Below are 25036 nucleotides of genomic sequence, written 5' to 3' on the forward strand. Positions count from 1 at the left end.
TCTCTCACTGTACCTAGTTTATAAATTTAACTCTATACATCTGTATGTAGAGGAAAAATACATAGTATCTATAGGGTGCAGTACTATCTGCAGTTTCAGGCATCCACTGGGGGTCTTGGAATGTGTTCCTTGTGGATAAGGGGGGATTAATACTGTATTTTCTGAGTGCTCTGCATCGTGAGACAGTTGAAGTCAATGGAGTTTATTCAAATACAGGGTTTAAAATTTTCAAGTATAGTAATTGTAATGTAATAAACTCAATGTGTCACATTATTCTATGAAATTATTATTGCATATCTCATTCTATAAAATCTGGCCACTGGGAGCTGATTTAAATTCCATTCACATGTTTATGTAGTAAGAAAGCACAGCTGATAAATAGCGCAACCTTTTGAGTAACACCATAAACACAAGAGAGTCCCGTGTTCCAAGAGGCTGCCTCTAGGGCAGATGCGCAGAGCAGTGTCTGGAGGGGAACACTGATAGCTCCATTTCCTTCCTTCCCTCCTCCCATCTGGTCAGAGGAGCTCTCCCGTGTGGAGGGGAGTGTGACAGTCTGTAAGGAGGCTGGAGGCCAGGACAGGAGAGGGAGCAGAACGAGGTGCTCAGAAGCTCATCAATCACACCTGGTTTCGCATCCATTCTGGAACCAGATGTTGTGCCAACGCTGCCACCAGGCCATTCCCAGCAGCCCAGGCAATGGAGCAGAGCCGAGCCTGCAGCGCTTTCCCTCTCGCCCCCACACTGAAGGAGTCCAGCCCGGCTCCTGTGACATATGGACGCCCATATGCTCCCTCCGCCGGCAGAGCAGAAGCCTCTGCTATGCTACCTGTCAGACCTGTGCCTTCCTCTGCTGCCCCGCTTTGTGAAAGGAGAACTAGGGACAGGCCTTGCAAGGCTAACGCCCATACCTTCTAGGACACAAAGTGTCCGGGTCACATACATCATGCTCTGAATTCATTGGGTGGTTCTGGACAAAACTTCTTAAAATGCACATGGCTGTGTTCCTACTGATCATCTTCATATACATATAGCCACAAGTTTTAGAGAAAAAGACTAATTTATACTCCATGCAACAGGAAAACTGGTATCGAAGACACCACTAAGCAACAATGACAAGGCGGTTCTTTGCGCTTCAGAAGGCAAATGAGATAAATATGCAAATCTAGTCTATTTACATTTACTTTTTACCTAACAAAACAAAACAAAATGAATTAAGTTCTATCAGTATTTACTATGTGGACTGTTTGGCTGGTCTGCAGGCAGATAAGAACGATCTGTCACTGGCCTCCTGGTCCACAGGGCTCACCGCCTACAGGTACCTGTGCCCCTCCTGTTGCTTCCAGTGTCCTGCAACACACATGACACTATCTGGCTAATGGGGTAGTGACCAAATTCTCCAGTTTCACTCTTGATCTATCCCTAGCACCCAGATCTATGCTCAAATGAATTATGAATGTACTTAAACTAACTTCTACAAAATGGGTAAGCAGCTTAAAAAGATTCCCGTATAATAAAACTTCGGAGGCTAAAGTTAACAGCAGTACAGCACAAGTGAACAATAATAAAAAAGTTATACTTGTCCTACTTTAAGTACTTTCATGAGCCCCATATTACAAATCTAATCAGATTTGACAAGGAGCTGCTTCCCCCACAAACCCTGAAATTACCACGAAGATCATTAGAAATTTAGATTTCCGCCTAAATCATTAATGGGAAGCCTCACCTCAAGGGACCTTGAGATATTAGTTACTGATAATATAAGTCATAATGATTAGCAAGACACTGAAATATTGATTATCTCGACTTAATCTAATACATGAATATCCATTTTGTATCCATTTTATAATTTATATAATGATAGGAGAGTACGCATGTATAATTTAAAAATGAATATACATATATTGGAGGTGCAAGCACAAAACAGCTTTTAAATTAATGACCAAAGTCTGGGGCCACATGCCTGGTCACAGAGCATCCACCTGGTTGGGAAGGCAGACCACTGCCATGCTCGACCTGGGCAGCTAGCTGCATGCTGGCCCAGAGGGAGTCCTCCACCATGCAAGCCTCACAGTGAAATTATTATATGCCATTGCTGCTGGCATGTCAACGGAGCTGGGCACTGCCAACTGGTGTCTAGTGGCATGAGGTGCTGCTTGTTTGTTATGGGTTGAATTGTGTCCCCCAACAGCCCAGAATCCAATGGTAATGTCCTGAGGCCCAGCCCCTCACAATGTGACTTTATTTGGAAATAGAGTTAGTTGTTGCGAATGTAATTGGTTAAGATGAGGTCATACTAAAGTTGTGTGAGCCGCCCCTAATCCAACACGACTGGGTCCTTATCAAAAGGGAACTTGGGCACAGACAGGCACACAGGGAGAAGCCATGTGGATTACCGTCATGCTGCCCCAGCCAGGGAACCACCGGAAGCTGCAGGAGTGGCCTGGAACCGACCCTCCCTAAGCTCCTACAGAGGGAGCATGGCCCTGCGGACACTGTGACCTCGAGCTTCGGGCCTCCAGAGCTGGAAGAGAATAAATTCCTGCAGTTTAAACCACTCGGGTGCGGTCCACTCTCAGACACGTGAAGCCTTAGGAAACTGACACACTGCTTCACGAGGGGAGGCAGCCAGCCTGGTAGGAAGTTCTGCCCCCCAGTCAGGGGAAGGAGAGCGGGCTAGCCTGAGCCTCTGCGGAGCCATGGAGAGCGGAGTGTTGGCATCAGGATGGACTGCAGACTGAGTGCAGACAGACACTCGCCCTCCCTGGGAAGCCACTCCCAGCTGGCTCTAGCTGCCACACAGAACATGGGGACCTGTGCCAGCTGTGTTGGCTCTCTGCTGCCCAAGATGCCCTGGGAACCAGGATGACTCTCACCACTCCCTGGCTGGTAGACAGCTGTAACACCTCATCAGTGACCATGTTGCCTACAGACTTAGAACATTGATCCACAGATCTCAGGCTGGCGAACTTGACAGTAAGAGCTGCCGCATGCACAGCGGCTAGCGTCCTCTCATCTTACCCAGGCAGCCAAGGCCGCTGCCAGGAATCATGCCACAAAGGGTCTATTCTGAGCGCCTCGCTGCGTCTTCAGGACACCTTCTCCTGGGAAGAGGCATCTCAGTCCATAAGCAGGTGACAACCAGTTATCCCCTTCACAACAACACTCCTTTTCACTTGATGTCCTTACTCGCTGAGACTATGCTTTGGGCCCAGAGCAGGGGAGTGTGGCTCACTGCTCTCAGGCAATAACCCGGGTCGGTTATTGCTGCCTTGCTACGGGCCCTGCCTGTAGACACAGGGCACTCAAAATGGCATAGGAGTTGGCAGCTGGTGGCACTCATCATCCCTAGTCCACTGGCATCTGCACACATCACAGGGAAAAAGATACATCTCTTGAAAGGCAGCTAAGGGGTTAAGCAAAAAACAAACAAACAAAAAACCTTATAGACACAGACGACAGTGTGGGTATTAAGGGAGACGGAGGAGGGAAGAGAGGGGTAGATGGTGATGGAAGGTGACTTGTCATGGGGCGGTGAACACACAATGTCATATGCAGATGAAGTATAGTAAAATTGTGCACCTGAAAACTATATAATTTTATTAACCAATATCACCCCAATAAATTCAAGAAAAAATTTTTTAAAAAGGCAACTGACAACCAGCCTGGATATATTATATATTCATGCATCAATAAAAAATACTGAAAAGTAAAGATGATGTTGAAATTAGTTCACTGCACGGTTTAACTGAAGTTCAAACATGCAGATAATAGCTAAAATAAAAATTCCCAGGCATATAGGTTGTGCCATCTCTTAAGTTTTTACTTTCTATTTCTTAACTTAAGCACTGGCCTTAACTGGGAGAAGCATTAAAAGTGGCTGTAGGTTACTATTTGGCATCTGCTAGGGCTGAACTATTTTCCTCTGAAAGGATATATGATATCCTAACACTCCATTCCTCAGAACTTGATTACAGAACTAATCGAGTTACAATGACATTATGAGAGTGGGCCCTTAACCCAATGACTGATGCCCTTACATAAAGGGGAAATCTGGACACAGAGACAGACACGCACAGAGAGAAGACCATCTGAAGGACACAGGGAAAACCACGTGAAGGCCAAGAGTGGGGCGATGCATCTACAAGCCAAGGTATGCCAGATTGCCGGCAAACCCCCAGAAATTGGGAAAGAGGCCTGGAACAGATTCTTCTCACAGCTTCAGAAGGAACCAACCTGGTGACACGGTGACCTTCCAGCCTTCAGAACTGTGGGACAACACATTTCAGTTATTTTCAGCCCCATGTTGCGTGGAACTGGTTACAGCAGCCCTATGGTGACAGAGTATCCACATAGGAATAACTGTTACTAGCAAGAGTTTTCTTTGGATGCTAAAAGCAGCAGGTGAAAGTCTGGGGAGAAACAAACACTTGCAGCACCATCACTGTCATTCTCAGATATGTGCAGAGCAGCAAAAAATTACAGCCCATGATGTGCAGGTCCCCCTATGGTCAAACAAGATGACACTCTCCCTTCTTGTTGCAGCTTTTATACTGCCGACAAGTGTCCTTTTCATGGTCTCCACAGTAAAGACACTGTTGTGCAATAAATATATTGGAGGAGATTCTTTGACTCTCTGCAGATATCCTTTTATTTTTTTAAACTTTCATGCACTGATTGCAGCATCCATTGGTGGACCTTGTCTATAACCATTACTGTGTCTTTTGCCTTTTGGTGATGTTCTAGTTACCTCCTTCCTTCCTTACAGATTTATTACTAGGAATTCTTCTATAAAGAACTGAACTTCTCATTTATGTTAGGGTGGACTCATGCATGTTTATTTTATTCTATAGGTTCTAATCCAGTTTATTTATTTTGTTGCCATTTATTTATTTTGTTGCAAATTATTCCAGTTGAGCCATGCGAGCTACCTCAGGCTGACCCTGTGTAGTTCTGACAAGCACCTGTTTGTGCAGTTCCTCCTGCCCTGGCTCTACAAGCTGTTCTAGGCTCATCCAGTTATTTCCTGCTCCAGTCCTGGAATTAACCACTTCTCCAAGAAACCCTGGTTCCCTTGATTGGGGAATGATGTTTAGAAACCAAGATCGAGGCCCTCGGATGCTCTTGGCTATTTCGGTATCAGTTTTTTTTAGGATTTCTCAGTGAACACATCTAGGAAATATAGCTATATTCACTAATCCTCCCCATCAAGGTCTATTTCTGCATGTATGTATCTGTCTGTATGTATCTACCATCCATCCATCCATCCATCCATCCATCCATCCATCCATCCATCCATCCATCCTTTTAAACCTATGTGTTCATATTAATACTTCTAATTCGGACTCAACACCACGAAGTTCAGTTTAGTCTTCTCTCTTTCCTATTTGTAACCTCTTTCTCTGATGGTGAACAACCTGGCTCTCACTACCCATCTATGATATATTCACTTATTTGTCCAATCTTAGTATATATATAAAGCAATTTCAGAATTGCTAACCCATATATACTCCTGTAATAAACAGATTTACTAACTGGAGTATACCGTTTGTGTACTTCTTTTTTTAGCCTTATAGTACCCATTCAAAATACTGTTTTCTAAAGTTACTTAGGTTAGGTATTTTCTTTTCACATCTTTCAATTGGTTATAGTAACCCTTTGTATTACACTTACGTTCATCTCTTACTGTTTATATTCCATTATAGGTTTCTCCCACATACTGGGTAATTTGAACTGTATGCTCATTTGGGGGGGTATATGAAGTAGGACCACGGTCCTAATCAGAGCTGTAAGGAGATGAGCTCGCAGAAGGGCTGCCCCTCATTGTCCGTCTTACCCATCCCTATTTCCTCTTCCTTTCACTCTTTCCTGCCCACCCCCAGTCCACGCCTACACCCTTTCATTTCTAGTTTATTCTTCCTAATACCTATTGGTTTATTATCTTGCCAGTTGGGGACTGGTGCTGATCTGCCAGAAATTTCGTGCTGGTCCACAAAAGAGTTAACCACCTTGATGTTGCATGAAAGTAATCCACAGACTGGTGGTTGAAAACCAGTCTTGTTTTCTAAGCCCGATTCATGGCAGAACCTCAGTACATGTTTGAGTCAAACTAAACTGTTTTCTTTAGTGGCTCCTACTGAATCCTGATGTCCATTCTGTCTGCAACTTGTCTTTTACATAATGCAACAAGATCAGAAAAGGCTTTGAGGAAAAATCACCGGTTCTCTTAACTGAGTCAGTTCTAAGATAGAAATTAGCAGCCACTCAGGAAAATATTAGTTAATAATAGTGAAGCCTATTATCTTCTTGGAAATGAGGAACTACAAGTAACTGGAACTCAGCTGGATGGAAATTTTTAGGCAACATTTTAAAATTTTTGCTATACCCTCACCCCTTTTTTAAAAATGCACTACTTCAAAACAACCTGACCACATAGAATATTATTTGTAAAGCTCTGAAAAATTATAAGATTAAAGGGATTAAAAGTAGTATAAATATATGCAATAAAAATAATTACAAGTAAATATTGTGATTTTTGGTACTTCTGGGCACATAATAACCTCTTTAATGCTCTAGTTGTTCGTTTTCCCTGTAATCACAATTTGATTAGCAGATTAATGAGGAAGGAAGCCACCAGAGATGAGTCAGTAAACATAAAGCCAGTTTAAAAAACTTTCGGAAGGAAAGCAAAGTGTTTTGCCAAGGAGGAAATGGGCACCCGAGACTATGCACTAATTTTCACACTCAGAGAACACTTGAATCCAAACATGGAAACTATTAGAGCTTTAGGATTAAGGTAATGTGGATGTTGAAGTCACATACCGTGACATCTCCAAGAGAATAATTAAATGTTTCACAAATTAATTCCAGTCACCTGAAATCTTGTTTTAAATGGATCATTAGGCCATTTATTATTGATGGTGAGGCTGCGTGGGTAGGATTATGGACTTGAGGAACATGGAAAAGGTTACGGGCAAACCTAGAATCAACTGGTTTATTTTGTAAGGGACCCAGATCTGCAGTCTATGTTGAACCTAGAAACATTCTGTCAATCAGGGGCCTTCAGTAGCATATCAGAGACATGGCTGTCCAAGCCAAGACAGACTCGGGGCTGAATCCTGGCCTGACTGCAGACTAGCTATGTATCTTTGGGCCAGATAGCCTCCCTAAGCCTTGCCTCCTTCATTTCTCTCATGGTCGTAGTCATATCAACTCAGAGGCGGTGTGAGCTTTAACCACGACGTGACACACTCTGCACTGCCCAGCACAAAACAGGCACCCACTGGGCAGGCGCAGCCCGGGGCTGAGACCAGGACTCTGGACCAGCTGCCAGTGCGAGGCTGCTAGCCCTGCCACTCACTCTGGTGTGTACTCGGAAAAGACACGTGACCTCTCTGAGCTGTTGAAGTGGGAGTAGTAATTTGGGATGGAGATAATAATCAATAAACAACTCTGAAACAGGGATGACAATAGAGTAGTTGTGAGGATCCAATTAATTAAAGTGCACACAGCACTTGGAACCGGGCCAGACTGATTGCACTGTAAAATATTAGGGATGATGACTGACTAGAATGATTGAATCAGCCTATGAGAAAATGGGCAGAGCCTGCTGGCAGAAGCAAACTACTATGCAGAGTACCAGGCCCGGTGCAGGGGCTGGGGAGGCGCGTGTTGGCAACATAGGTCAACAGCTGAACAGCCCACAGAGGCTGAGTCCATCTGTCCATGGTGTGTCAAGTGGTTTAACCCTCAGCGGTTGACGGTGAAGACGGAAGTAAGGAGGACAAGAGCTAGCACATCCGCAGGGATACGTTACAGCCAGTCAGCGGCAGGGGACAGAAACCCCTTGCTCGTGTGTTACACAGACCCTGCTCTGCCGTCAGCCTGGTTCCATAGGGAATAGAACTTTCCAGAGGCTGAGATGCCGTCCTCCCCAGTCCTGCGTGCTCACCCCTTTCTCTTGCAATTATTCCTTCTCTGGCCTATTTATTTAAATGGCAGATCTTTCATAAATGCTGCATTTCATCTTGTGAAAAAAGTCAACAGAAGATGAATGGGCTGTTCTGTCCTTATTATTAAATATACTAACAAATCACTGTCGCTCACTGTATTGGCACCGTTACACAGGAAAAGCTATCTGTACCTCATTCCACTTCAACTCACTCAGAAAAGCAGGTTTCATGAACTTCCCATGGTTTTTCTCCCAGGCAGGGCTCTCTCTCTTATCTTCTTTCTTCCTTCTTAAGGAAACAACTGGACACAAAGTAGGGACATCCTGATTTCCTAGTGGAGAAGTAACTCCAGGTCCTGTGCGCTCACTCTCTATTCAAGAATTTTCTCAAAGCTGAAAGTTCCCTTATAACTCGTATGGAGGCAAAACTTAACTGAACTGACCCAGCCCTATAAGTTTGAAAATGCATCTCCTTTGGTGTGAATATCACGCCAGATTACAATATGCTACCTGAGACCCCACTAAGGGCTGAATGGAACGTATATAATTTTATTCTCCTAATATCTATATCACTGTCCTAAAAGCCCTATTTTTCTCAATTCTGAAATAGAGCAGGCCCCCAGGTTTTCAGACACAGGACTGTGGACCTCTAGGAGTTACTGAATGCTGTTACGCTACACACACAGCTTTGTGAAAACAGCAAGTGAGAAAGATCATGCTAGAAGTTTTAAAAAACCAGGACTTGGGCTGAACCTTCATGTTGTTGATCTCATGATTTAAAATGGTCAAGAATCACTCAAACTTTGTCTCAAATTATGTCTGCCCCTCAAGTGACTGCAGCATAACTCATGCCACCTAAAGAGCTACAGAAAACACCCAGGGGACAGCGCATACATAAGCAGACATGTGGGGCCTACGTGGGGCCACCAAGAACATGCACGTCCCTTTTAGGGGGCACAACAACGTGGGAGCCATTCAGTTGCAAGCCTGGCTCATTCTGGACCCTGTTAGACCTGGGTTTAAATTCCCACCCTATTACCTTGCAAGGCACACAACGTGGGCAAGTTTATAGTCTCCCTGGACTTGAATTTCTGCCATGCATAAATCCAGAGAATACCATGTCCTATTCAGGACCACTAGACTGAAATTGAGTAATGTGCCTGATCCACAGAAATGCAGGTTAGCTGCTTCCACACCCTTTCCACGCTTTCTCTCCTCCTCCAGGGGAGATGGCCTCTAGGGACAAGTTGTAAGGCAGAAAGCTCAGTGTTCAGTTTCTTCTGTGTGGACGAGCTCAGAGAGGCGTATGCATTTGTGGTACATGTGTGTGTATTATGAGCTGGGGGGAAATGGATTGGGTACCGAGGTCCTTGAACCAAACTTGACAGCAGAACCTCTGAGGAAAAACAGTTAATAAATAGAGAAGGGAAATGCAGGGAGATGAGCTATCCGGGACCCAGGGGGCTGGGGACGGAGATGTCACTGAAGGAGCGTGGCTGCATTAATTCTTGATTTGGCAGAAGAACTGGGCAAGCCCAGATCCTTGTGGACATTTCTGAAATCAGTAGTTCTCTACCCTGGCTGCCCAGAACGCCAGGCCCACCCCAGAGGTTCAACTAGTATGGCATTTTCAAAAGTCTTCTGGCCACTGCCCACAGATTGATAGCATACACCTCAATACATCAGGAAAGAGAGCATGTACTAGATGTCCCATTTCTCCCGTCTGGAAACAGAACCCCCACCTCACTGATTAGGAAAGGAAAAATATACAGCAGTGGCCCAAAACAGCCCAGAAGTTATCAAAAGCACCACAGAGCAGAGAACAAACATTAATGTTTAACTGAACAACGGCTATGCGTGACGCATGCCCCGATTCGCCAGCCGTCTCCCACCTGGGGCTCTCCCACTCCTGGTCGTCCTTGTCTCTCTCTTCTTTGGTGTCTCCAGAATGCGGGTGCTTCTGCACGATTCGCATCCCACCGGCTTTCACTAGGAAGGGAATGACAGGGGTGTGATCAGTGTGGAAATGGAACCGCCAGGGGACCAGGGGGACTGGCGCAGAAGTTTTGGGTTGTCCTGTGGCCACAAGTTAGTCCAATAACCTGGCACTGACAATGATTAATAGAAGGTAGTGTTGTTGAGGGAAGAGTCAATACGACATGGCACTCAGCGCTATATTTTTACTTCAGATCTACTAAGAAACTCCCTGTGGCTCGTGTGATATTTTCTCAAATACTGATGCTTATTAAAAAAAATTCTGAAGAGTCCTGCATTATTTTTATTTTTTAATTATAGTTGATAAATACAGAATTATATTATTTTAGGTGTACAACATAGTGATTCAATATTTATACACCTTACACAAAGTGATCACCGTAAGTCTAGTAATCATCTGTCACTGTACAGTTGTTACAGTGTTATTGACTGCATTCACATCCCCGTGACTCGTTCAAGAACTGGAATTTTGTACTTCCCCTTTTCTGCCCATCCCCCACCCTCTCCTTTTGTCGACCAAAAGGTAGTTCCCTGTACCTATGAGTTTGTTGGGTTCATTTTGTTGTGTGTTTTTTGTTGTTAGATTCCACATGTAAGTGAAATCATACAGTATTTGTCTCCAACAATGCTTGTGATGGGGTGATACAGCCGCGGGTGACACGGGACAGTGGCTGTGCCACAATCACAGAGGCGACTCAGATGGCAGCCAAGGCTTCTGTTGCAGCCTTTCCCAAACTGTGCTGTGAAGCCCTAGCATTGGCAGATGTCAGTTTAGTTTTTCAAAACAGTCTTGACATATAATTCACATACAATATAATTCACCCACTTAAGAGTGTACAATTCAATGGTCTTTTAGTGTATTCGGAGTTGTACAGCCATCACCACAATCAACTTGGAAACATTTTTATCACCCCAGAAACCCCAAATCACAAGTGGTCACTCCCTAACCCCTCCTTGCCCCCAGCAACCAGTCATCTGGGTTTGCCTATTCTGGACATTTGACATAAACGCAATCATAAAATATGTGGTCTCTGCTGACTGGCTTATTTCACTGAGTGTACCGTCTTCATCCATTCTGTAGCATGTGTCAGTGCTTTGATCCTTTCTATGACTGAATAGTACTCCACTGGATGGATAGACCCATTTATTTCAACAGGTTTCTGTGTGGCTACATGAACACATCTTCATTTTCTTGGGTCTATACCTAGCAGTGGAATAGCTGGGTCACCTGCTAACTCTGTAGTCACCACATTCTGAGGGACTCCAAAGCCACAGCACCATTTCCTGCTCCATCCAGTCTGAGGGTTCCAACTTCTCACATGCTTACTAATACTTGTTATTATCTATCTTTTAAATTATAGCCATCGTAGAGGGTCTGAAGTGGTATCTTATTGTACTTTGATTCCCATTTCCTTAATGGCTAATATATTAATACTGTTTTGAAAGAAAGAAAAAACAAAAAAAATGTGGATTCTAGGATTTATACATGTAGGAAATGCTAGATGAACAGAATTAGGTGGGCTTCTCCAGCCAGACAGTCTTGCTCTTTATTTAGCATGTATCATGAAGCTTTATTTATTTATTTATTTATTTATTTTTTCCTGCACTTTTCCGAAGCTGGAAACGGGGAGAGACAGCCAGACAGACTCCCGCATGCGCCTGGCCGGGATCCACCTGGCACGCCCACCAGGGGCAACGCTCTGCCCACCAGGGGGCGATGCTCTGCCCCTCCGGGGCATCGCTTCGCTGTGACCAGAGCCACTCTAGCGCCTGGAGCAGAGGCCATGGAGCTATCCCCAGCGCCCGGGCCATCTTTGCTCCAATGGAGCCCTGGCTGCGGGAGAGGAAGAGAGAGACAGAGAGGGGGGGGGGGTGGAGAAGCAAATGGGCACTTCTCCTATGTGCCCTGGCCGGGAATCGAACCTGGGTCCCCCGCACGCCAGGCCGACGCTCTACCGCTGAGCCAACTGGCCAGGGCCGCATCATGAAGCTTTATGAGTGCAGTGTATGCTGTGTTTCCCAAATGTATTTGACCAGAGCTTTTATTCTCTGCCCCATCCCAGAAATGCAGGCTATCACCCTTTAAGACTATAGTGCTCCATGAAATAGTTTAGAAATACTGCCCCTATATCCAAAAAGCCAGCCTCACGTGGTCACTAGAATGTGCTCTGGGGTCAGCAGGTTCCTCCATGTCCTCAGCTATATGGTCTCAGACTCAGTCCCTCAAAGCTTCACTGTTTCATTTGCAAACAGGGCATAAAAGCAGCATTCTAAGATCTAGTTTAAAATAGAAGAGACTGTTGAAATCCTAACCCCAATGTAGTGATGTTTAGCAGTGAAGCCTTTGGGAAATGATTAGGTCATGAGGGCGAAGTCCTCAAAAATGGGATTAGAGCCCTTTTAAGGAGACCCCAGAGAGTTCCCTTGCCCCTTCCACCATGTGAGGACACAGAGAAGACAGCCGTGCTGTCTAAGAACCAGGAAACGGACCCTCCCCAGACACCGAATCTGCCAGCTCTCTGAACTTGGACTTCCTGCCTGAAGAACAGCTGTTATAAGCCACCAGTCTGTGGTGGCCTGTCACAGCAGCCCAAACGGGCTAAGGTGGAGGCGTTTGGTAGCCTTGGCACGGGTGAGTACTTGACAGGAAGTGCTCATGGGCACCCAGGCTCACCATGACTCCTACCCTCCCCAGGACAGCTCACCCCAGTGCTTGGTCACGGTTCAGCTCTTAACACACAATGTGCTCAACTGGCCAGGCCACGTCCTCTGGCATTTCAAGTTTGATTGGACCCTGCTGAATTAGCAAAGTCCAGAACAAGTTTCTTTATGACCCCAAAGAACAGGAAAAATAATGTAAAATACCCCCTAATATCCCCTCAGGCTCACACACTTTGAAGGTGTTTTCAATTTCCCTGGGAGAGTTTGCCAGCCCCTGACCTCAGGAAGCTGACGATTCCTGCTTTATGGCCAATATAAGTACCTAGCAGTATCCATTAGAAAAAGGCAAAGCAGGGTTTTATTCATTTCTCGTGTCTTTAATTATATTTTATATATATATATATATATATATATATATATATATATATATATATTCATTTTAGAGAGGAAAGAGAGAGGGATAGAGAGAAAGAGAGAACGGGGAGGAGCAGGAAGCATCAACTCCCATATGCACCTTGAGCAGGCAGGCCCAAGGTTTCGAACTGGCAATCTCAATGTTTCCAAGTCAACGCTTTATCCACTGTGCCACCACAGGTCAGGCTAATTCTTTTATATGTTTAATCATTTTAGACATACTTGTCTTACAGGAATCTATCAAATTATTCTTTATCTGAGGTCCGTAGGAGCCTAATCTACTGCCTGTTTTGTCTGCCAACTCCCTCGTTGGGGTGATAGTGAATTATGAGCTTGTTTTCAGGAGGGCTTTATCTGTGGACAGCCTCTGGGGCTTGGCACGCAGGCAGCATCCTTTTGGAGAGATGTTGTAGGTGCTCTGTTAGAGCAGTGGTTCAGGCGCCTGGAAACCTTTTATGTCAGAGTCCTCGGGAATTGCCAAACAGTGTACACTGGAACTACAGCCCACGTGAAGGCGGGCCTGCCTCCCACATTCCCCAGGACGCTTCTTCTCTACCTGGAACACAGGTTAAACCAGAGCAGCTTCCTCACCATCTCATGGGCTGTACTCCTTTCCTCCACCCGTTCTCCAGGGGTCTGGCCTTTGAGTACCCAGTTTTTTGCTGGGGTTTTGGATGAAATAAGGCTGTTGGGGCCCTAATCCATTCAGTGGTGTCCTTACAAGAAAAGGAAGAGACAGAAGGTCACAGTCTGTCTCATGTAGGCCCAAGGCTTATACTGTTATGAATTTCAGTTTCTTTTTTGGGTGTGGTTCCCTCATGTTGGGGGATTTCCCTCACGTTGGGCTTATATTTTTAAAAAGAAGAAACAAAAATACCATTGGCAGGTGGCTTATCAAAATGTCCCAGTTATGTAGTATGACACAGCTTAGGAAAGGGAGACTGAAAATAAAATCCTGTAGCATGTTTTAGATAACTTATTAGCATATATGTATGTATGTGTGTGTGTGTGTGTGTGTGTGTGTATGTTTCTCTTTTTTTTTCTAAAGGAAACTGGAAGAATTGTCCCACTCAATAGTTTTTTAATTCATTTTTCTCCACCATCTATCCCACCTTCACCCCACCTCCCTTAGAAGTTAAGAGTGCAGTTATGGGCTGAACTGTGGCCTCCCCAAATTCATAGGTTGAAGCCCTAACATCCATAACCTCAGAATGTATTTGGAGATAAGACCTTTGGAGAAGTGATTAGGTTAAGAAGAGGCTGTTAGGTGGGGCCCTAATCCAATGGAACTAGCGTCCTTATAAAAAGGAGAAAACACTCAGGGAAGCAGGTGGACAGAGGAAAGGCCACAGGAGGGCACAGTGAGAAGGTGGCACCTAAAGCTGAGGAGAGAGACCTCAGATGAAACCAGACCCACCAACATCTTGATCTTGAACTTCCAGCCTCCAGAACTGTGAGAAAATCAATTTCTGTCGTTCAAGTCACCCAGTGTGTGGTATTTTGTTATAGCACCCCGAGCGAACAAATACAGCTGCCCACTTAAAAATGATCTCTGAATCATTTCAACTTGGCACACATAAAACCTGAAAACTATAACCCACGAATGTTTTTTATAAACTAACGAAAAGTGAAAGGGCTGTGCAAGTGACCACAAAGAAAATCAACAATGCACGTCAAGGTGACATTTGCTGTGTCATCTGAGTCCTGCAAGGAGCGGCCAGTCCACTTGTCTGTCAGAGTACACAGGGCAAAGTGCAGTCACTCCACACTGGCCTTCCTTTAATTTGTTTTATGAAAACAGTTAACTGCATCCACCCCTGACAGGATGTGTGGTGATTGGTGCAGCAGTAAAAAGGGGCAATAACAATAGTAATAACTCAAGGGTGAGACAGATTCATCTCAACTTGCAATCCTGCCAAGAAAAATATGACCTTACATATTTATTGGGATTGTTTTGTTATTGTCACTAGATCTCTTCATTTGTGAAAATACAAAAGCAGCATTATTTCTGCAGAAATCTTGGTGGAATATTTGCAAATATAGTTATTTTTATGAGACATTAGAAAAATAAAATCATGGATATTTGTCATTGCTGTTATTCAAACAAGAACTTCAAATTTAAAGAATAACAAGCTTCCTCTTAGCAGAAGTTCCATGCAGAGGTTCAGGGCATGGGTCCTTGAACCAGACTCCTGGGTTCAAATCCCAGTTCTGCCCATGTGCTCACCTGTACACATGTGTGTGTGTGCAGGGGGGGGGGGTAAGTTTCTAGCTAAGTCTTTTTGATCCACAGGGTCCTCTGTCTGTGAAGAAAGGATGACAGTGCTCTCCCCTGGCCCCTAGAAGGTCGCTAAGGATTAAATGAGATAGCACATGTGAAACATCCCCAGTGGGACCTGTCAACTGCTCTTGTCAAACAGGCTCTAACCATGGGCATCTAGCACCCAGAGAGACCTTCAGTCCTGAGTTTTCAGAGGATCATCTCCTCATTGGTGCTTCTCATAAGTACAATGCAGAGGACACTGTGACTCATGGGGTGTGGAGGAGTACGTGACACCCTGTCGAATGCTCCTCACATGGCTCTCTGATGTAGTCAGCTAACCCTCACCCCGACAGTCGTCAGTTCCTCCTCCTACCATGAGGAAAATTATCCTAGTATTCTGGAGAATCGCAGATCCTAAATAACTTGGACTTGGTAGCTCTTCTCCATCTCGCTATGTGCCGGACACCATTCTAACCAATGGCCATGTGTCCTCACACTTTACAATGACCCTATGGAGGAGATCGCCAGGCACAAGGAGGGGAAGCCAGGGGCCACAGCCACACAGCCAGGGACAGAGCTGGACCTGAGCCAGCAGCCTGTGCCCTGAGTCCCACCCTGCAGGCCATTCTTCCCAGCTCAAACCTTCTGGAAAAGGAGCATCACTGCTCCTCAGGGAAGCACAGGGCGATGGCCTATGGGCAGGTTCTGGGTGCCCCGCTGCTTAGTGGGGGAAGAAGGCGCATCTGACGTTACAAGGTCTCTGCAGAGCAGCTCCCTGCCCACCGCGCAGAGGGAGCAAAGGCAGCATCCTCCACAGTCAGATTGAGCCAGGTAAGGAATAATGAGGAAACTGACCATACTCTCCCACAGCTGGGCATCCCCTCAGGCGGCAGGTGCCTGCAGTGGGAGGGCGTCACCAACAGCTTGCTTTCTGCTCATGCTCAATGGGGTAGAAAGAGCCATCGCTGGAGGACGGGCAGGGGAGGAGAGGGGTCTCCCCAGGATCGCTCATGAGTGTAAGCATCCCATGAAGCAGGGTGTGGTTTCTAGCGGGGAGCAGGAGGGTCTGTTAATTCACGCAAATGTCCCAAAAGCACTGACTTCGGGGGTTGGAGCAAGACTTATAAGCATATGCTGTCTTATTTTTGTCATATATTGTTCTTGCCTGAGAGGAGCTACTGGAAAGTTATATATAAAGAAAAGTGAATCCAGCTAATAGAGGGAACTGTCCAGATGAGAAAAGAAAACAAACAGAAAACCACCAGGTAGTCCCGGAGTAAACCTAATCATCTCCCGTACAGCAATGCAGTGGCAGGTAGGCAAAGTGGAAATGGAACTGGCCCACCCTGGGTCCAGTGACATGCGGTGGGACAAGGCAAAGGTCTGTCTCAGGGAAGAGATCCTCTACCAGGGGAGGGGAGACCCCGGGCTAGTAAAAATGTCGCTCCTGTCTGTGGGGGCTGCTGGGTCTGAGTTGGGAACCCCACAGAGAAAGTGGGAGGCTAGGGTGGGAAAGCCAGAGAGATGTTGTGTGGAGACTGGGAACCCCAGTGAAAAGTTAGGGGGTCCCACAGCGAGCCCTGTCCCCGAGACTGTGGAGTTCTGAGAGGGGCTTTCAGGTCCATGGGCGGCGAGTGGAAGTTAATAGCTTGTGCCAAAAAATGAGCCCCTGATAAATTCTTGACCTTGTATCCCTGACGGTTCAGCTCTCAGAGGGTTGAGGAAGAATGAAGGGAAACTGCTATACTGCACTTAAAACCACAGGTCTTTAAGGCGGGAAGGTCATTAAATTACACAAGAGGTAACCCCACTCACTTTCCAGAGGCAGACAGGAAGTTCAGAGCCACGGTGTGTAGGCCTGGACAGGCTGGCTCTGTCTTCCACAGCAGTGCACGCTCCATTTCATGTTGGGGCTGTGACCCAAAGGACAGACTGCCTGGTGACAGGACCAGGAGGGGGACCCTGCTGGGCAGCGATGGGGCCAAAGTTGAGCAGAGGTGGGGCAGCTGCAGGGGTGTCCTGGAGTTAAAGGAGGCTGATTTCAAAAAGTCCAGAGAGGCCCTGGCCAGTTGGCTCAGTGGTAGAGTGTCGGCCTGGCATACAGAAGTCCTGGGTTCGATTCCTGGCCAGGGCACACAGGAGAGGCGCCCATCTGCTTCTCCACCCCTCCCCCTCTCCTTCCTCTCTGTCTCTCTCTTCCCCTCCCGTAGCCGAGGCTCCATTGGAGCAAAGATGGCCCGGGCGCTGGGGATGGCTCCTTGGCCTCTGCCCTAGGCGCTAGAGTGGCTCTGGTCTCGACAGAGTGATGCCCCAGAGGGGCAGAGCATTGCCCCCTGGTGGGCGTGCCGGGTGGATCCCGGTCGGGCGCATGCGGGAGTCTGTCTGACTGTCTCTCCCTGTTTTCAGCTTCAGAAAAATAAAAATAAAAAGTCCAGAGACAGTAGGACCCATGCCTGGAGGTGCTCTGGAGAAGCCCGGCACAGGCACTGGTGAGGTGTTCACCCACCTCACCCCCAGCCTCCACTGTATTTCATTTGAGGCCATTTACCTGCGTCCTGGCCAAGCAGCGAGAAAAGAGCATGGGTAGGCAGCATAATGCCCTCCACCCTAAAGATGTCCATACCTATGTCCCCAAGACCTGTGGATGGGCTGGGTTCCATGGCAAGGGGCAGTTAGGTCACAGATGGCATTAAGGTCACTCATCAGCTGACTATAAAAAAAGATTATTTTGGATTACCCAGGTAAACCCATTATCATCAAAAGGATCCTGAAATGTGGAAAGGGAGGCAGAAGAAGAATCAGGGTCAGAGTCATGATGGGAGAGAGACGTGACCAGCCCCTGCCGGCTTTGGAGATGGAGGAAGAAGCCATGCACCAAAGACTGGGGCAGCCCCTGGAGCCCGGAAGAGGCAGGAAACCAGATTCTTCCCTTGAGCTTCCAGAAGGACACAATCCTGCAGACACCTTGAATTTAGCCTTGTGAGACCCAGTAGGCCTTTCCACCTCCAGGACTGTAAGATAATCCAGTTGTGATCAGTCAAGCTCTAGGTGCATTGTGCTTTCAGCCACAGCCAACTAAACAGTGACACCTGCCACGCACAGGCTGCATCATAAAGCCTCGCACCATGTTCTACACTTGCTGTCCCTCTGCAGAGGCCACACATCGAGATGGCAGTCATGTGGCAGGAGGGGCCTGGACCTCTGCCCTGTGACTTACAGGAGGTGCCGCCCAAGAAAGAAATAAACCTTGACTTGTTCGGCCACTGACATTTTAGGTTGTTTATTACAATAGTGAGTACGATACAACTGTAACTAATACAGTATTTTATACAAAAGTGAATATTCTCCAGAGAAATAAAAAGATGTCTGAGGTTGGAAAAGGGAAAGCACTCACAAACCAAGCCAGAATGCACTGGGCAGTGCTCGGTCAGACATGCACAGAAGCCAGGGTATTAGAGCAGAGGGTAAATTCAAAACACAACTTACAAATGCAGCGGTCCACCCTGACTGAAGGTTTTGAAAAAGCATAGTGATTAAAAGGGTCTTTTTCCACGGCATGGCCACAGCAAAGACACACCTCTTCCCCGTAAGTTTAAGTGTTGACCAGTGATTGGGCTGAGAACACTGGGGGTATGCTTAGCAAGCCTGTGACTACACGGTTTATACAATAAAGAGCTAATTAGTCTTCCATTTCTAGAAATAGTGTTAGAGAATATAAAAACTGTCCTGCAGAAGATATTTCAGGGAGAATTATCACCCACAACTTTTTAAATGCATGCTTAACTCGTGTCTCTTGACTTGTTAATGTAATTAAGAATGGAATCATTTTGAAATTACTGAAAAAAGTGATCTCTCATTTTACTTTCAGTAAACACAATTGTTTTATATGTCCATTTGACTCAGTTCTAGAAGGGATGTGAAGCCTATTTTTCATAACCATATGTAAAACTATTCATTCTCAGCACTATCACATATTATATTTATGAGAATTTTACTGACATACGGCTTTGGCTCCCCTGGGAACTGGAGGGGACCGGGGTCGGCAAAATGTATTTAATAAGGAGATGTTATCCACATCACTGCCACTGACTCGTGAAGACTGGCAGAAATGAGCAATCGTGCAGCTTATAATTACGTCTTCCTTCTGCTGAGGGACTCAGCACTCTTTGATGGAGCAGAACCTCACTAATTCTAACTCTGCTAATCTGTATTTGCAGGAACTCTCCCAGAACAAGCAGTCTCACCCCATTTCTCTGCAGATATAATATAAATATTTTGTAGTCAAGAGCAGTGGAGAGGTCTGAAATCACGAAGACCTGGTTACTTTCGCAGAGGACCGGCCACAGCGCAGGGCCAGGATGCAGTGCAGCACACCATCCCCACCCATCAGTAAGGTGCTGTGTTTGCACTCCCTCCACTCTGCAGAAGCCTCTGTGAACGCCTCACTAACCTCACATCTTGGGAGGAGACGCACGGCAAGTGATGGAGCCCCTCGTGGAGAAGGGCTGCTGAGGTTCCAAGAGGCAAAGGACCTACACGCCGGTCCCCCTGAACTCACTGGCTCCAAAAGGACACTCCAAATAGTTTGGCCAGTTTTTAAAATGGAGTTGTCCTCTATATCACAACTGTAAGATGACTAAGAGCCAAGGGCTTAGAACAGTGTCCATGAAGGAGAGCAGGATACGCCATTCTAAAATATGCTTCTTTGGCATACAGGTTATTTTGAGCTGATTAAGAAACAGCAGACAAGGAAAAATCCGACAAGCTACCCTGTTGTAAGGGACGTTTACATTTATAATGGACGTCTCCATTTGTAAGCATCTCCTTCTCCTTGCTCCCCACTCCCCAACGTTTCTCTTTTGTCTTCAGTTGAAGTTGGTACTTAAGGTGGTGGCTTGGGCCATATCAGGAGGAGCTACTCAGTTTTCCTGGGTCTCTCCCAAGTATAGAGGAGGTATTGTTGTTATTAAACTTCTGTTTGCTTTTCTCTTATTAATTTGTCTTTATTATGGGGGTGGGGAGGGGTGTCTCTGCCAAGAACCTGGAAGGTTTAGGGATAATATTTTTCCTTCCCTACACCAGGCACGTTGTTAACACTCAGCAAATGTTCATTTCTATTTGCACTGTTATGATGCTGCCTAAACTGGCTGAAGGCACCCCTGCATCGCTAGCACACATTGGGGACAACGCAAATAGAGAACACAGCAGGCCCCGCGTGTTGTGGGGAAGAGAGAGGTGCTAAGAAGCTCTGAAGACACTCAGGAGCTGTTTATTAAGTATTTTGTGCCAGGCATTGTGCCAGCCCTTGGGGGTGACAACATCAGTAAGACTCAGACTGGAAGCAAGAGAGGCAGACAGGTGGAGGTAAGTGTGTTAAGTAAGGAAACAGGGGATGCAGGAATGCACAGGAGGATGCTTGGTTCAGACAGCAATAACGAGAAAACACAAAAGAACATGAAGATAGTCATGAAAGAGAATTTTATTGTTTCTGATTGAGGATTTAAGCACAAATCTGTATTATCCAATTTAAACCCTTAATGAAAGTGTACCCCAAGTTTTCAAGGCTGTTACTTTGATTTATGAACTTGCTCTTGGCTATCCTTGATGATTATCCTTTATTATTGAAGGTTGCTTTCTTTTTTTTTTTTTTTTTACATCAGCTCTGCAGAGCTGCTTACTCTCTGGCAGTGCCAGAATAAACAAGAACACCCGCATACTCTCAGCTTTTTGCCATAAAAAGCTTTCCCACAGAGGCCTCTGTAGGAGAAAGCGGACGTGAGTGGTACTGATATGAGGCAAAATACAACTGACATAAGGCCCTTCTCTCACCTGTACCTCTGAGTCAGGATGCTAGGCCCAACCTCCAACTCTGGCCTATGAGAGCAGGACCCCAAAGGCTAAAGGACTTGCCTTGAAGTCACCTGAGGAGTTTATCAGTGGGATTAATTACCCTTGGGCTTGCATCCTGATGAATGGAAGGGACAGAGCTCCAGTGAGAGTTACAGTGGCGAAGGTAGCCCTCTTCTGCGACAATCCCAGGTCATCTGGCCCAATCCCTTCATTTCACAGATTATGAAAACTGAGCCCTAGAGAAGTGACAGGTCTCAAAACTTAGAACCCAAGTGCACTGCTACACCAGAACAAATAAGTTTGCTCATCTCTCCTCAGACATAAATAAGCTATTTAGTTTGTACTTCACAAAGCCTAGCTGTTTACAATTCAAAGAAAAACTAAAGTCCCTCATGAAATTTCTCTCAGGGAGTTAATATGCACAATTAATATCTGCGATCTTAAAAATCTCCACATTGATATGTCTCTATAAGCAATTTAGTTACTACTACTTTGATTTGGTATCATTCCAACATATATGCTTCACTGCCACCCATTACCCTGGGACAGGGCATGTAAAGAAAGCTGTTCCTCCCTGCAGTGCTGTCCGGGTCACCAGGTGGCTGGACATGTAACTGCTGAGGTAGGATTGAAAGCTCAGGTTATTTTTAAAGAAAATCTCTTTGAGGTACTTTAAAAAAAAAAAAATCAATGCAACACAAAGACCCCCAATGCCTATATTCCACTCCAGTGAAAGTACTTTCTAAAATCCCACACCTCTTAAATCCCCAGGCAACGGTTAGCCATTTTTCTTCCCTAGTGCAGGTTCGTTTTCTTGTTGAGAGCTTCTTTCACCAGTGAAAAATATTACTTTGGAATACACTCTACGCAAAGAGCTGCTTATTCATTGTGTTGAAGCAGAGAATGAGTGCCCCGTGTGAGGGAGTCAGACGGAAATAAAGGGAATCTTCACTGTCACAAGAAGGTGGCACAAATATGCTGGACAGAGCAGCCATGTTGCATTAAGGCTTCTGCCACGAGAAGACTGAGTTTATCGCCCTGACCTGTGCAATTAAGACCCTAAGAGAAGACCACACGTCGAGGTGACCTGACTTCTGGGATCCAGGCACCTTTCATGCTCTCCCAGTGCCCTTCAATAAGTACCCACCCACTGTTACTCCAAAGGTAAGCAGAAATGGAAATGACCAGCTGGAACAGAGTGAAGGAGCAAACAGGAACCGAAGTGGCAGAATGAACATATGGGCTGCTCAGATTCAGATTTTCTAAGAAAGTGACTCTTTCTTGGGTTTAACTTCCTTGGCACAGAATTTGGAATTTGAAAACACACACACACACACACACACACACACACACACTAAATCTACTTTTGAGAAAAAGCTGGATGCAAAAGAACCTGGGGGGAAAAGTCATATAGAATGATTAGTGATAAAAAAAATTTCCACTTCTTTGGTTCTTTTTTTCTTTTTTCCAGTATGAAATGCTGTCAACCTACAAATAATCACCACCGTCATACAAAACATGGACTTTTATTGTGTCAGCTACTCGTTTTTCTAAAACAGCTGCACATTCTAAGCAAGAATTCGCCACCCTATTTGTTTTTTTTGTAAGTTGTCCAACTAGGCTTATTCAAGTCATTCTAATTTGCATGCAATTGCCACAGGCTTGCGATGCTTTGCATACTTTAAAGAAACGAGTTTCGCCAAACGCGGGGCTCAGTATAACAGAAAACCCCAAGAGTGCACAGGTCCCATGCCGGCTAGTAAGCCCACGCGCCTCGCGCCCGGGCAATGAGCCCAGGCCTCCCCGCCAGGAGCCCCGCTCCGCGCTCCGCGCTCCACGCCCCGCGCCCGCGGGATCGAGCCCGCCCTGGGGACCCGCAACAGGAGAGAAAGTGGAAAAAAGTCAGTACCGGCGGGCGGGTGTCCAGCTTTCGTCTCTAGCTTCCCCTCGGGAGGCGAAGACATGGTGCAACCGCGTCTCGGAGGGGCTGGGACCCAAGCGACAACAGCGGGCTCGGGGGCCCGGGAGCGATGTGCGCACGAGCGTGAGCGCCCGGGATGGAGGGAGGAGCGCGCGTGGGGTGGCGGGGCCGCGCGCGGGCTAGCCGATCACGGCCATCGGGAAGGGGCGCGGCCGCTGCGCGCCGACGTGGCGCGCTCCTGCCCGCGCACGCCTGCGCGTTAGTTTCACGGCGCCCTGCCTGGTCCGCGGGCCTCTGTGCGCCCCGTGTACTGAGCTTGCGCAGTCGGCAGTGCCACGTGGAAGCCTTGGCGGCGGGCGGAGGAAGTGGGAGGGGTTCGTGGGAGGGGCGTTTACGGTTAGAAGAGGTAAGGGCTGAGCCTGGCAGAGGCAGTCACTGGAGGTTGAAAATGGCCTAGCGAGAGGATGGCTTCTCCGTGGGCCGCTCTCAGCCAAGCGCACCAGGTAGATGGTGACATCGGTGGGGGAGCTGAGCCGCCGTCGTGGGCCGCCCACGGGGCAGATGTATGTGGTTAGGGAACCGTCTTCCAGGTGTCTTCGTCCTGCTCACACTTGGAGTGATTAATTCCATGCGGAAATGAGACCCCAGGTGGGACCGACCAGCGGCCAGAGGATAGCAGGAATTTGTTAAATTTGAGAAGAGCAGCGCTGTGAAGCCTGGAAACCAGGACAGAGTTCTCGGAGGAATGTGTCTGTGCCACTCCCTGCGATCCTTCTCTTGTGATGGATGGTGATTCTGACCAAAGCCGACCCTTTGCTCTTGTGTCCTGGTTGGCATACCTCTCACCTTCTCAAGCATTTTGCAACTACAGTTATCCTAGTCTTGCAGGATTAGCGTTCAAACATGCCTACTTTCTTTAGAAAAGGAAACATTAAACAGCTCTCTTCATCTCCTCAACCTGTTCCAATCCATCTCATTATCATCCAGGTAGCTACTCAAAGGCTGGTCACAACCACAGAAAGTTCTTTTTTCAAGGTTTCTTATGACCTCCATGCTGCCCAATCTAATCAGTGGTCACTTTAACAATCTCATCTTACTTGACCTCAGCAGCATTTGATCTAGCAGACTGTCCCCCTCCTCCTTAGTTTCAGGGATGCCTCATAACTACTTTGACACCAGTGTTGGAGCTACCTTGACTGCTAACTCTGAGTAGGGTTGGTTGACTCCTGTTCAGATTTCTGAACCTTTGACTGTCCCAAGGCTCAATATTAGCTTCCTCTATCTAGACTTTGCTTCAGTGGTCATATGCAGACACATTGCTTTAACTATCATGGAAACACTTATGGATGCCAAATCTGCAAACCCATTTCTCTATCTCTGCCCTTCCCCTAAGCTCGACTCACATCCCACCCTGCCTCCTTGACCTCTCTACCTGGGTGTCTAACACAGCATTGCCAACTCTACATCATGGTACACATAGAAATGACCATACCATGCATTGACCTTGGACTCTACCCCTCACAATTAAATATCATTAATGTCAGGACAGCTGTTGGCCAGGTGGCAGTAATTATACTGTCATCATTGCCTTGCACTCATCAAAATTTGCATATAGTATCATCAGCTTAGAGGAAAATTTACAGACACTGACTTGGATTCTATATGGAAAGAAGCTTTAAGGTTATATAACCAATTGATTTTATTAATATTTTTAATGTATGTCCAATGGTGCTGTATAGTTAAAAAGTGATGTTTTAAGTTTATTTCTAAGAAGTATAAAATAAAAATTCTGTCTTGGAAAATATTGTGTTGTTTATTTGGCAGCATTTTTTCCCAGTGATAAAGTTTCAGGCAAGGAGTGATGGCATCTTCTATTTAATGACATATGGCATTGCTAAGGAACCCTGGGGTAAAAGAAGGAGCTTTCTGAAGAAGGAGTCAAGCTATCCAAGGGCCCTGGCGGCCTCAGACCACACCGGGC

At 46.3% G+C, this 25036-nt stretch overlaps 1 protein-coding gene across 1 annotated transcript in view; it reads right to left on the bottom strand.

The window, feature by feature from the left end:
• DAP (death associated protein) overlaps positions 1 to 23351 on the bottom strand; it is a 53706-nt gene extending 30355 nt beyond the window's left edge. Inside the window, exons 1-2 of the mRNA XM_066243655.1 lie at positions 23044 to 23351; positions 9844 to 9940 (exon numbers count right to left, since the gene is read on the bottom strand). Coding sequence (XP_066099752.1) covers positions 9844 to 9940; positions 23044 to 23098 — 152 coding nt within the window. The 5' untranslated portion in view covers positions 23099 to 23351. The remainder of the gene's footprint in view (positions 1 to 9843; positions 9941 to 23043) is intronic.
• Positions 23352 to 25036: the final 1685 nt, after the last annotated feature.

Source organism: Saccopteryx bilineata, chromosome 1 (assembly GCF_036850765.1).
Source record: "Saccopteryx bilineata isolate mSacBil1 chromosome 1, mSacBil1_pri_phased_curated, whole genome shotgun sequence".
In the NCBI taxonomy this organism is placed as follows: Eukaryota; Metazoa; Chordata; class Mammalia; order Chiroptera; family Emballonuridae; genus Saccopteryx; species Saccopteryx bilineata.